The 12,153-nt window shown below is 47.7% G+C and overlaps 3 protein-coding genes across 3 annotated transcripts; 1 reads left to right on the forward strand and 2 right to left on the reverse strand.

The window, feature by feature from the left end:
- Positions 1 to 276: 276 nt before the first annotated feature.
- STEHIDRAFT_32497 (uncharacterized protein) lies at positions 277 to 753 on the reverse strand (the record flags this gene model as incomplete). The annotated part of the gene is made up of 1 exon (XM_007305114.1): positions 277 to 753. A coding segment is annotated over one exon (477 nt), but the record flags the coding sequence as incomplete, so codon positions are not given.
- A 7,205-nt stretch (positions 754 to 7,958) lies between these two features.
- On the reverse strand, positions 7,959 to 9,943 carry STEHIDRAFT_112010 (uncharacterized protein; the record flags this gene model as incomplete). Its single annotated transcript, XM_007305428.1, has 4 exons — positions 7,959 to 8,034; positions 8,137 to 9,563; positions 9,628 to 9,841; positions 9,900 to 9,943. 4 exons carry the CDS (start codon positions 9,941 to 9,943, stop codon positions 7,959 to 7,961), a joined length of 1,761 nt encoding a protein of 586 aa, XP_007305490.1.
- A 671-nt stretch (positions 9,944 to 10,614) lies between these two features.
- STEHIDRAFT_112011 (uncharacterized protein) lies at positions 10,615 to 11,963 on the forward strand (the record flags this gene model as incomplete). Its single annotated transcript, XM_007305429.1, has 6 exons — positions 10,615 to 10,666; positions 10,720 to 10,796; positions 10,848 to 11,011; positions 11,139 to 11,429; positions 11,481 to 11,646; positions 11,700 to 11,963. 6 exons carry the CDS (start codon positions 10,615 to 10,617, stop codon positions 11,961 to 11,963), a joined length of 1,014 nt encoding a protein of 337 aa, XP_007305491.1.
- Positions 11,964 to 12,153: the final 190 nt, after the last annotated feature.

Below are 12,153 nucleotides of genomic sequence, written 5' to 3' on the forward strand. Positions count from 1 at the left end.
CACCCAAGCCTTCTCCAATGAGGAGCAATCTCGCAAACGTCGTGCTCTGCAGAACGAAGATACTCCTGACCTCGCCATGGCCGCCGCTCTCAAGCAAGCCCCTTTGCTACTTCTGCGACTCCCCCTCCCACATCGTTCGTGATTGTCCTGAGATGAAGTCTGCGTCGTCATTGGCCAAGCAGAAGTCGTCTGGATCGTTGTCCTCGCATTCTGGAGGCCAAGGGAAGCGTGGGTCGTGGTAGAGGTAGAGGGAAGGGAGCGAACGCGAATGAAGCCCAAGGCTTTGATGAGCGTCATGGACGATAATTCGGAGTCGAGGTCGTCAAGGGAGAACTTGGCAGGGCGGCGCTCTTTGATATGGGAGATGTAGAGGTCGACGCGAGCAACGAGGTCGCAGAGGGACTCTCCCTCTTGGAGACGAGTGGAGAAGAGTTCGGAATAAGTGTCGAATCGCATACCAGTCTTCTTCTGCACATAGAGACTCGCCAACTTCTCCCACATCGCCTTCGGATCTCCCTTCTCCTTCCTGATATGCGCCTTCTGGTTCTCCTCAACCAACAACCAAATCTCCCCACTAGCATTCGCCTTCCTCTGATTACACTCCCTCATCTCCTTCGCTTCGGACGCGGTCATGGCCGAGGCGTTGGGAGGGGTAGGAGCGATGTCAGTGCCATCAACGTGGCCCCAAACACCCTTAGAACCGAGGACGGCTTCAGCATTGTCGACCCAGGAGCTGTAGTTGTGGCGATTGAGCTTGTCAACGGCGCAGTTGTCGTCGGACATGATGGCGGATAGGATAGTGAAGGAACGGAGGCGATAGCGATGAAGGGGAGGCAAAACGAAGCTAATCGATGAAGAGGCGATTTTGGTCTGAGGGGTGAGATTGGAGACGTCGATAAGAGGCGCAAAATTAGTCCAAACGATAAGTGGAATGCAGGGTGTAGATATCGATGACGACGAGTCTAGCGCAAAGAGAGAGAAGCAAAGAACTCGTTCTGAGGCCAATAGAGAGAGATCTGAGTCTCAGAGATCAATTAGGAGCTAAGCGGAACATTCTGAGGCGATTTAAAGCGCAGGGCCCATAACCTTTGAGGCGCAGATAATCGAGCACTCGAAGAACGACTGTGAGAAGCGTCACTGTCAATGATATTGCCCTCACAAAGTAATAGAAAGAGAAAGAGACGAAATCTATAGTAAGACTCACCTGTGAGAAGCGTCACTGTCAATGTTGAAGAGACAAGGACACTTCCCACAAGTTAAAAGGACGCGCTCCGGCGCTTACCGGTCTACTATACAGTTGGAAAAGTAACCGCCTAAACGGGACGCAGAGGGGCGGATCCCGAGGCGCGGAATCCGGGGCTCTGCGGATCGCTTGGTGGCGAAATAACTAAAGTGATACAGTACCCACCAAAAGTCCGGTCATACACCCCTATTTAGTGAGCTCCCTATAATCTTCCGGCCAATGAGCCAAACTGGTACGGTAATTAGATAGGTGACAATGTGCTGTGTACATACATGTATAAAAAATTTATCGAGTTCTGTGTGATGATGTTGGTGAATTTGAGTGGCGAGTTGTGATGGCGGCACCATGTGAGAGTACATTCACCCTTTGTTGCAGCACCACTTCCCGTCTTATCCAGAACCATCACTCACACTTGCATATTCTTGTCAATATCTTTATACTCTTTCATATACCACATTCTTCATCATGGCTATTCCTATCACACCGACCAGAAAGGCTCGCATTGTCACCTGGAAAGCCGAAGGCTGCACAAACAAGTGGATTGCCAGTCAATTCAGCATCCATCCACATTCTGTTCCCCGAATCATCGCCGGGTATCGCAAAAACCCCGATTTCTACTTCAAGGCACACCATCCTGGTCGCCCCATCAAAATCTCACCCCGCGCTATTCCTCGAGCTGCTCGCGCTCTGAGCTCAGGAGCCGCCTGCGACGCTGTTGATGCCCACCATCAATTCTTCGAGAAGCAATGCCACCCAAACACCGTCCGCCGTGCACTGTATAGAACCGGCCTCAAGGAGTAGGTTCGTGAGTCGGTTTCGCTTATTACGCCTGAACATGTGAAGGCATGAAGGAAGTGGGCAAAGGAGAGGTTGGATTGGACGGAGAAACAATGGCTTCGGATATGGTTCTCTGATGAGACTATGATCCCTCTTTTCAAGGCGAGGAGGGTGAGGAAACCGGGGCAGAGGTATATGATCCTCGGTTCACGCGGAAGCGTGTTAAGCACGGAGGTGGGCATATCATGGTCTGGGGCCTGATCACACCATCAGGTGTTGGGAGGCTCGTGCGTGTGGAGGGGAATATGCATGGGGCTCAGTATCAGTCCATCTTGGAGAGAGGCCTGCTGGGTACTGCCACGGATCTTGGGGTGGATGTCAGTGCATTCGTGTTCCAACAAGACAACAACCCGAAGCACAAGGCCAAGCGTGTCAAGGCCTGGCTGGCTGATCAGGGCATAGATGTCTTGCCCTGGCCGGCCTCCAGCGCTGATATCAACATCATTGAGAATGTCTGGAGCGAACTTGACCGTCGTCGCATAGTGCACGACCCCATCTACGGAGGAATAAGGAGGAACTTTGGGTTGCAGCGCAGGAGGAGTGGTCTCGGACTCCTGTCGAGTTTATTCAGAAATTGTATGCTTCTCTTCCTTCTCGAGTCGATGAGGTTTTAGACATGAAGGCAGGGAATACCTCTTATTAGTTTGTGGTATCTTTGCCTATATTACTTTTACCGTACCAAGTCATTCTTTTACATTGTGCAACTGTGGCCCACCTCTGTCATCGTGTCACCTCGCCTGTCTGCACCATCCCACAAACTGATTGAACATGAAAACCTTCCAGCACGTATAGCTCAATCAGCTGAAATGAACCGTATATTTCCAACAACTTGTATCCTGCTGATTTACTGTAAATGTGCTGTGGATGGGGGGGATGACCGGACTTTTGGTAGGTACTGTAACTCTGCAGTAAGTGGTCCTATCAGTCCCGGAAAAATTGCTAAAATATCAGGAAAATTCCCTCTGTCTCGTCGTAATACTCCGGACACACCCGAGCTCGACACACATGACACCTTTCCCTGGTCACGCCTAAGCCCTACTGCTAGACCAGAGTGTTTCCCATTTTGCCTTGGGATTCGATGTCTTGGCCGAGGCTTCTTTGCATTTTCTCATAGTTGTTCTGAGAGGGTAAAGGATGCAAAGATTCCTTGTCTTTCATGGTGGTCAATCACAGCTCAAGTTGGCCAGGTTATTTCAGATGCACAGACAGCAAAGGTTCCTCACAAGCCATTTTGTAAAGCCTTTAACTACGTTCACGACTACTCGACCGTATGCAGACTTTGAATCACTGGAAGCTGAAGGTATGTTCATCCTATGGTTTTTTCGATTCAATGACATTGATTATTTTCTTTAGACACTCAATCTCACCCGTTCAGTTGCCGCCACCGCCCGTAAGACTATAGACTATCAGCATTTCGCCATGGCCATCGCCGAAATGGACATCACACAAATTAGTACCTTGGTTCAAACTGCCCTGTGCAACGGGGCTAGCATATCGACTATCACGACACAGATTGAACAAGCTTTTAAAGGCATTGATCATCCTTGTATCATCTCTGCTTGGGCGCTCGATATTTCCACACTCATATACCGCATCAGTGGCCGCCCTCTCCTCTATGCAATGAACCATGCACTTGGACCCCCATTTCTCCGCACACTCCAGAACCACCTCTCCTTTATCCGTGTTATGCCCACTGTCGGCGATATCACCCACGTTGTGGTCGATCACAACATGCAAGAGGTTCTTGTGAAGCCCGTGGTTGGTAGCGCGAGTGATATGCTCTCATTCACGAGGTCGCTATCAAAGAGGCTGCTTGCCATTTCCGGAATTCAAACATGGTCGGCAGCCTCTGTTGGAAGCATTCTCGTAGTTTCTTGAGCGACCTGGTTCTACGCACATACTACTCCTCGGTCGACCTAGCCCAAACGACTAGCAGAGGGCCAGTCAGGTGGTCATCTCTTTGTATAACCGAATCACTTCCACATTGCTTAGGCCACTCTGGTCAGTCACCACTGATGGTGATGCCACTCGGCATAAAGCAGGCTACGCCCTCTTCTTTAAGAACCCACTCCCTCCAACGTCACCTACACACCCTACTCTCAGCTAGCTCGATGAGCTCAATCTTCTCACGGGTGAGGGAGAGGTCACTCTCGACTTCGATTGGAAAGACGACAATAAGTGTACGTCCTTGACAGGACTCAGAGTTACCATTGCGAGCCTCATCAATTAATGTACCTCCTCTTTCTAGGAATCTGCACGCTCATCCGAGCTGGAACTGGGGTTCTGCTTGGTCCTGGACGTTTGATTACCCCCCTCACACTCTCCCGCTATCTTCAACTCCTCGATGGTCAAGGACTCTGATTCAATGAATAAACTACACTATCCATTGGGCCCTCAAGACGCGCCCCATGCCATCAAGCTCATGCAGGCTATGGTGTCTCTTTGATCTCTCAAACTAGACTCATGGAACCCGGACATCATATCTGATCTTGACGCTATTCGACTTCTCCTTAGAACTCTGCGAATCAATACTTGAAGCATACACCAATCCGGAGCTCTCGCTGACCAAACAGGTCTAATATCTTAGCAAATACGCACACCTCACATTCGCTCTCTTCCGACAGAATCACCTGGCATTCATGTCAAATCAACTCTACGGCGACTCACAATCCATGGTCAATAATGTCATGTTCTGCATTGCAAAGCAGTAGATCCTTGATCCGTCACAGAGCTTTCATCTCTTCAAACTAGGAGACGGTCACTTAGAGAAGCTGTTTGGGCGCTGTATGCTTGGTGCTCATGACTCTGGCATGTGGTATAACCAGGGTGTGGACCGACTTGGTCATGCAGTCAATATTGACGCGGCTCTTGCTTGGAACACAGATCTTGACAGTGGCCAGCGTTGTCTCAAGATCACCAGCACAGCAGCCCTCGACCATCACTTCCAGAGGCTTGGGCAGCTGGGCAATATGCGGCCGAGGAGGCCATTGTTTGATCACAGATGTCAAACTCCTGCACTGCATTCGTTGAGCTCTTCCAGACTCACAATATTGATATCCTTTGTCTGTTTGAGAGCGGAAAATTCCCAGGTGTTGATGACTTGGAGGAAGATTGACCTGACATATCCATTCCTCTTGTCTAGATGGAACAGACCACTCGCGATACAGTGCCGCCCGCCACCACACTCTTCACCACTGTGTCAGTCTGGGAAGATGAAGATGTGAACAGATTGGAGGTGGAGGCCGATGTAGAAGTGTTGATGGTGAGATTTAATGTTGGAGAGATAGTAGGGATGGTGACAGTAATGCTGTGAGATAGGGTGGTGAGATTTAATGTTGGAGAGATAGTAGGGATGGTGACAGTAATGCTGTGAGATAGGGTGGTGGCCTGCGAGTTGAGCGTGGAGGTAATGGGTGTGCCCGATTTGAGGGCGGTCTCGAAAATCCCGGAAAAACCTGTGAATGGTCTGAAAACGTCAGTAAATCACATGAATGTGCCTTGCACGGCTATGCCATCAAGGTAGTCCACCTAGTACTCTCCACTGGTGGTACGCATATGCCATCCTTGATACAGGTGTGGCCTCTGAGGGAACAGGTACTTGTTCCCACGGATACAGGTACTCATATGGATATAATTGTGGCATGCCCTGGGCATGGCCCATGGTGATCATAGATGCTGGCGCGTGATCAGAGTGGCCCCCTGTCCATTTCTGCCTCTACTGCAAATTTCTCAATGTCTCGACAATCTGCTTACTCCTGAGTTAATCTATCCACTGTAAATTTTGCATCACAGTCGATCACTGTCGGCCATGGCTGGCCTTCCTATGAGTTTGAGGAATTTAAGAAGTCAGCCTGGTCCTTGCCTAGGACTCGACCCACTGACTTGACCACCCTACCTTTGTCATGTCTTCTACGCCTTTTACATCTTACGGGTGGCTCCTTGAATCTTGTGGCCAATGCTTGCTATGTGACGAAGACGTCAACGATTGCTCGGACTTCTGCATCCTCGACGCTTCCGGCAGACCAGTATACGTACGGACTCTATTCTCCTCTAATATCCATGCAATTATTCTTATTATCACAATTGACTCAGAACTTTCCTTAGCTTGTTTGACATCTACGTGAATAGTGTATATGTGGTCACAAGTGGATTCATCATCGAGCACCTATACCTCAGTTCCACTCAGATAATCAGGCTTTTGCCAGACTTGGAGTCCGAGATGGTGATTGTGGGGGTTTCTACTCTGTATGTCATTTGGGCCTTTAGAAGTGGCTTGGTATATTTACTTTTTTTTTGAAGGACAAGATCATATGGACGATTGAGACAATGTGCATCTGTATAACTGTCTGGCGTAATCACATCAGGCCGTCACCGGACGCTTCAGGAAATACCAGGTGGCCTGGACCTCTGGACTCCTCCGTATCTAGCATAATTGCTACCAAGTAAATTTTTTTGAGAGTCACACTGACACCTTCCTTCCACCGCTGACTTCATTATCATCAGCTCTGCTCTGGCTTCTATGGTGTTGTCATCCTGGCCAAATCAATCCAGAGCAGCCTCTATTGCCCGTGCCCCTCCCATCCAGGCCTACATACAAACTACTAACAACCACCAGATCAAATGCTCACAAACCACCAATGACCGCTGGATCAAAAGCTATACGTGCCATGCAACCACCGCTTCCACCTCTCATACAACCAAAAAAGGTAGTCAATGTGGTGCTGCTACCAACATCCAGAATACCCGCACATCTGCAGTCGCTCCTTCTCCCAACAATTCCTTCAGCGGGTCGAGCTCTTCAGCACCACACAATCATCCAACTCTCATCAATCACGAGCTTCAAGCGCTCACCATTCACCCGCCCAAATTCCTCCTGCTCGCACAACCACACTAATGGAGGAGACTGTCACAATTGGGATATGACCTTTTATGGTATGTCTTTCTTCCTATTATCTAATACCTTTTATTGTCCTGTCTTTATTGATACATATTCCTATACACTTAGCCTCACCATGCATTCAGCAATTGGAATCACATCAAAGAGGACAATACCGCCCCCCAGCTGAGACTGACCATCGAGGGGATGCAAGATGTTCAAGAGCACCTGTATGACATGGGCCTCATCATAGAGGCATTGATATCCCATTCACATTCAGGCCCGGTATGGAGGATGCTCGACCTCCAGATACACAATCACTATGCTGACAAGGACTTCATTCTCACTCTCACTCTGACATTTGACCTTGAACCTCAGCCACCTAACCTTGCTTGGACGTTAATGCAACCTGAGCCGGGCAAAGAGCGCAAACAGAGCCACCTTTACCTACCAGATATGAAGATTACTTTGCTCAACTTCAATAGACAGATCCTGTCAAAGGCTCCATACAGCAATAGAAGGGCAATGACAAGCTCAACGGGCACAATAAACTTCCTTGGGAGTGACTAGTTCATACTTGTTGGTACGTCTCTACTTGTCAAATTTCCCACACCTGTACATTATGTTTATACCTATCTATCTTGTAGCTCCACGCTACGCCAGCATTCATGACCCTTTGGATATCCCTAAACTATTGTCACCTTCTCACCCTCCTGTTCCTTATGTCGACTCTCCTGACTGCTGCTTTGCTAATCGAATATGTGAACCACTGCCTGTGACGCTAGCCTATCCGACGTCTTGTTTGGCTCTACGTTGTGTGGACGGTATAGAGGACAATATGATCCTCTCTTTCTATCCAATATTTCTGACACCATGTTTAAGGGTCTGAATTTTGCGGACTCTCAGAAGCAAGTCATTCTCATGCTCATGCAGATGCTCTACTGTGCTAAGTCTCTTTCTTCCCTTCGGATGTCGGCCAAAGAACAATAAGAGCTGGTTAAACTATTTGGAGAAGAAGGGCGTAGACTTTACTTGATGGGGTAGCCTTTTAGCAACAACCAACTGACTCTCAAGCCTCCTACACGTCATATGTAATACATCGATATTATAACGGAGACATTCCACCTCTACCAACGCCAAATCCCGTTCCCTGACCGACTCTAAGTTGTTGCAAACGAACCTCCACTCTTCATCTAAGTAAGGTAACTGATCCTCACCATCATATTCCAAACCAAGCGTTGTCGGGTCAACGATGACAATACGGTGAAAGGTTGCGTCCAGTCGGGGCTCTTGCTCACGGGGCATAAGGATGAAAGGAAGTTGGTTTGTGATGTTTGACAGGAAGCTTGTGATCTGTCTTGATCTTCTGTGATCACCAACAGTTATGAAGGAGTTTCCGAGATGAAGGTGTTCCAGTCTGGACATGACAGGGCCAAATGTGGGTAATGTGAGGTCGCCTGTGGAGGTATCCAGAAACAAGCCTAACTCGCGTATTGTTGGGCAGTTCCTTGCGACTTCAAGGAGTACATCCAGAGTGAGAGAAGATAGAGTATAGATGAGTGGGCTGGGATTAAGAATGAGCGATTTGATGTTCCCATCTTTGATGAGTAGGGTGAGTCCATGGTTCGTGATGTTGACTGGGCTATTGTGTACCAGATGAAATCGGAGAAGATGTGATAGTTCGCGTAATTTGACAAGATCGTAATATGAGATCACATCGTGGTGGGATAGGGCGCTGACCGGTGTGCCACTCGCTGCAGCGGTATTAATGGTGAGGTCCGTAACCGGACTCTTCCTCTGCGCAAGGGTTTCAATGATGAGACGAATACCAACCGACATGTTGGTGTATGCTTGGCCGCTGATACGAATAGTGTAACGCGAAATGCGGTCAACAGGGAAGTGGGGTTTGCGAAGGAGTTCGACCGCGGCCATGGGATTATTGAATGCAATACCGATGGTATGGAGCATAGGGAAGGATCCAGCGCGTAACATCGGGAATGAGTTATCCTGAGAAGTGCGGAAGGATCCAACGGCATCCATCGGGCCCGTCCAGCCATCTTCGAGTGTAGGGGATGCGCTCGTCTTGGTGACCATGTCGATGATTTCGAGGCATGGAAGAGCTGAGAGTATGTGAAGAAGGCACGGGGTGAGATAGTAGAGGGGAAGTGAGATGCAGATGAGTGTTCTGGACATGGTATATGCGTTCATACTTGCGATTCGGACTTCATCGTGGTCGACGATAGGACCCTCGTCGACCTCGCCTGGGATGATCATGATTTCCGTAAGACTATGGCTGTTCATTGCTGTTTCACTGAGAGCGCCAAGGAAGCTGATATTGGTATCACGAGCGGCAGCAGGCATGCTATGGGCGGATTTGAGGGCTGGAGAGTTGAAGACTGGGATAAGCGATGACGACCGAAGATAAAGATGTTCGAGGTTCGGGAACATGGGTCCAAAGTACCAGCTGCGAGCAATGACATCTATGCTTTCCGGCGTCATTCCCCGATAACCATAAACGGAGTTGTCATACAGTGCTTTGGTGTGTACGAAGAGAGGCTTGTATAGGTCCCAGCGCCACTTCGGGATAATTACCTCCTTGGGGATGACCTGGGAGCACATATTGCAATCGTAAGCCATAATGCACGTGAAGACGAAATTTACTATGACATACCAGTCTGCGTTCAGTTGGATCTGGTACATCGTACATGAAAGGCAGGCATAGCATTCCCGCAAAAAAACCAAAATCGAGTTCCCGATAGAGATGAAGTATAGCAGGACCAAGCCACGATTGGCAAACTTGTGTGCAGGTAGCAATATCGCTCATAGGGAGGAACAACATGATGGTGAGTAGTATCTCTGGCAACATGGTTCTCAGAGCATCAACCCTATATATCCGTAAGTCATCGGAATACACACAGACGGAGTACAATGAATTGTGCTTACCTGAAACGCTGCTCGACACTGCGCAATGGTCTTCTGAATGCCATGTTGAGGGGACAGATATGGAGCTTTAAGAATATGAGCGACATAAAACCATGAACAAAGACTATATCGTACCGATATGTGGAATTATTAGGCAGACACAGTCACTGAATGTGTATGACAGATGTCGTAGATACTGTATTGGGTTGATATTAACATCGTATTCGACCAGGAACAAAATAGGGTTCTTACCCAAGGACTCTATGACGAGCAGTTTAAGTATAACCAGAAGTAACTTGAGGATAAGTCAATTGACAAGGGACTCGGGGAATATCCGTGGATTCTGCGTATTGTGCAGGCTTCATATAAAAAGAAACAAAATAAGCGACGTAAAGAACCTAAAACATACGCCACAAGTGGTAAGCGAGACAAGCGAGAGGGGCACACAGACCAAGCGAAATAGGTTACCCTCAAACATTCAATCGGTGCTAGTGCTTCCACCGTGCTGGTATGAAATCCTTCCACCGTACTGCTATGAACTCCGTCCATAGATCGTACATGAATTAATGGCAGCCATATTCAGATCGAGCCAGATACGGTTGAAGTCGTTTCCCAACCCTAGATCAGAAAAACATGCCGCAACATAAAAATGTATAAGAGATGACATACCGTCTTTTGTTCTCAGTCCTAACTTCACATCAAAATAAACTACGTTTTGCACAAGTCAGTATCCAACATGACTTTCAACGTTGCCGACTTCCGTCACTATATGGAATCTTCTCAGAACAGTGAGTTCAGTTCAACGTATAAAATAATAAATGAAGGTACTGATGTTATGCAGCTGCACATATCGATGGTGTCCTGGCCAAGGTCAGAGCTCAAATGGATACTTCAAACTTTCTTTATCCCTTGAAGAATGTGAGTTCACATATATTGTCAATCCACATAAGCTCACCGTTCAAACTATAGTTGCAAACACTTGACGAACGCACCAACATATATACGGATGCAGATGGAAATTCAACCCTTCTTTTCAATGAAGGAAGCTCGGAGTCTGAAGGTATTGAAGCAATATTCGTCGTGCAGGGTGTACTGTGGGATTTTACCCTTCCTCCAATCATCACAAAAACAGAGTAAGTCATTCACAGTTTTATGTAAGAAGTATACAAAAAACTCACAGACGCAGCATTCCACGCCGCGTTCAGTTTGCTAAACAGAGCATAGTTATCCATGGATGGGGAAACAAGCATTTTGTCGAAGATCGCCAAGCAATCGAATCATCCATCAGAAGATGTCGGCCAGTTATAAGGAAGGGACACTGAAAGCTTGGGACATAATCAATGCAGTGGACTCTAATATGACTTCAAAGGAGTACTCAAACCATTATTTTACACCCATTCAACATGCAAATGGCGAGCCCAGCATACCCTTTGCATCAAATGTGGATCCACATCACCATCTTACCCGCGCAGCCACATCCAACATGGTTCATCTGCCTGCCAATGAAGTGGGGTACTACCAATATATACCCATGCACCGTCGTAAAACTGAGTGAGTCATATACACCTACTCTATGAATAACAATAGACTGACCTTATATAGAAACGATTGCAAGTTCATATGCTTCAATCCGGCACAGTTCAGAGCTGGTCAGATAGTACAGGCTCAGATCGCGTTCAAAACGGTACCCTCTGGAGGCAAGACTCCACAGCACCGCTTGATCTGTCAACTGAAGAGTATAGCTATGCTTGATAATGCCATGCAACAGGTCCGTCAATACTGATATATATATGGATGGTTACCATCTGATTAAAAGAGCAGACCTACGAATCAATTATACGTGTGCGAGACAACTACCACAAACCAGAGAGAGGCTTAACAATCAAGCGACCTATTGGATATCTTCAGTCCTCACCATTGACTGGAGAAACTTTAACAAAGAAATTACGAACCGCAGATACCCAGGAGGATTCAGAAGATGTGAGCATGGCTGCACAGAAAGAAGGAGCATTAGGAGACAGTAATGGATCCGGGAGTTTAAACATGGGCAGGTTGAATCTGAGCGACAACAATACCCCGGTGTAGTTACTTGGGGAATCATTGTTATGGTGTTTACTAGAGAAGGGTAGTTAGTACCATGGGGTTTGAGCTCATAGTTATGATGCGTACCTCAGGCAAGGCACTACATTTTGGTGCTTGCAAAATAAGATCAAGCACAAGTGATACATGATCACAACAGCGGCAAAAGGTATATAAATAAACAAGAATATAAGAA

This window comes from Stereum hirsutum (assembly GCF_000264905.1).
Source record: "Stereum hirsutum FP-91666 SS1 unplaced genomic scaffold STEHIscaffold_9, whole genome shotgun sequence".
Taxonomy (NCBI): Eukaryota; Fungi; Basidiomycota; class Agaricomycetes; order Russulales; family Stereaceae; genus Stereum; species Stereum hirsutum.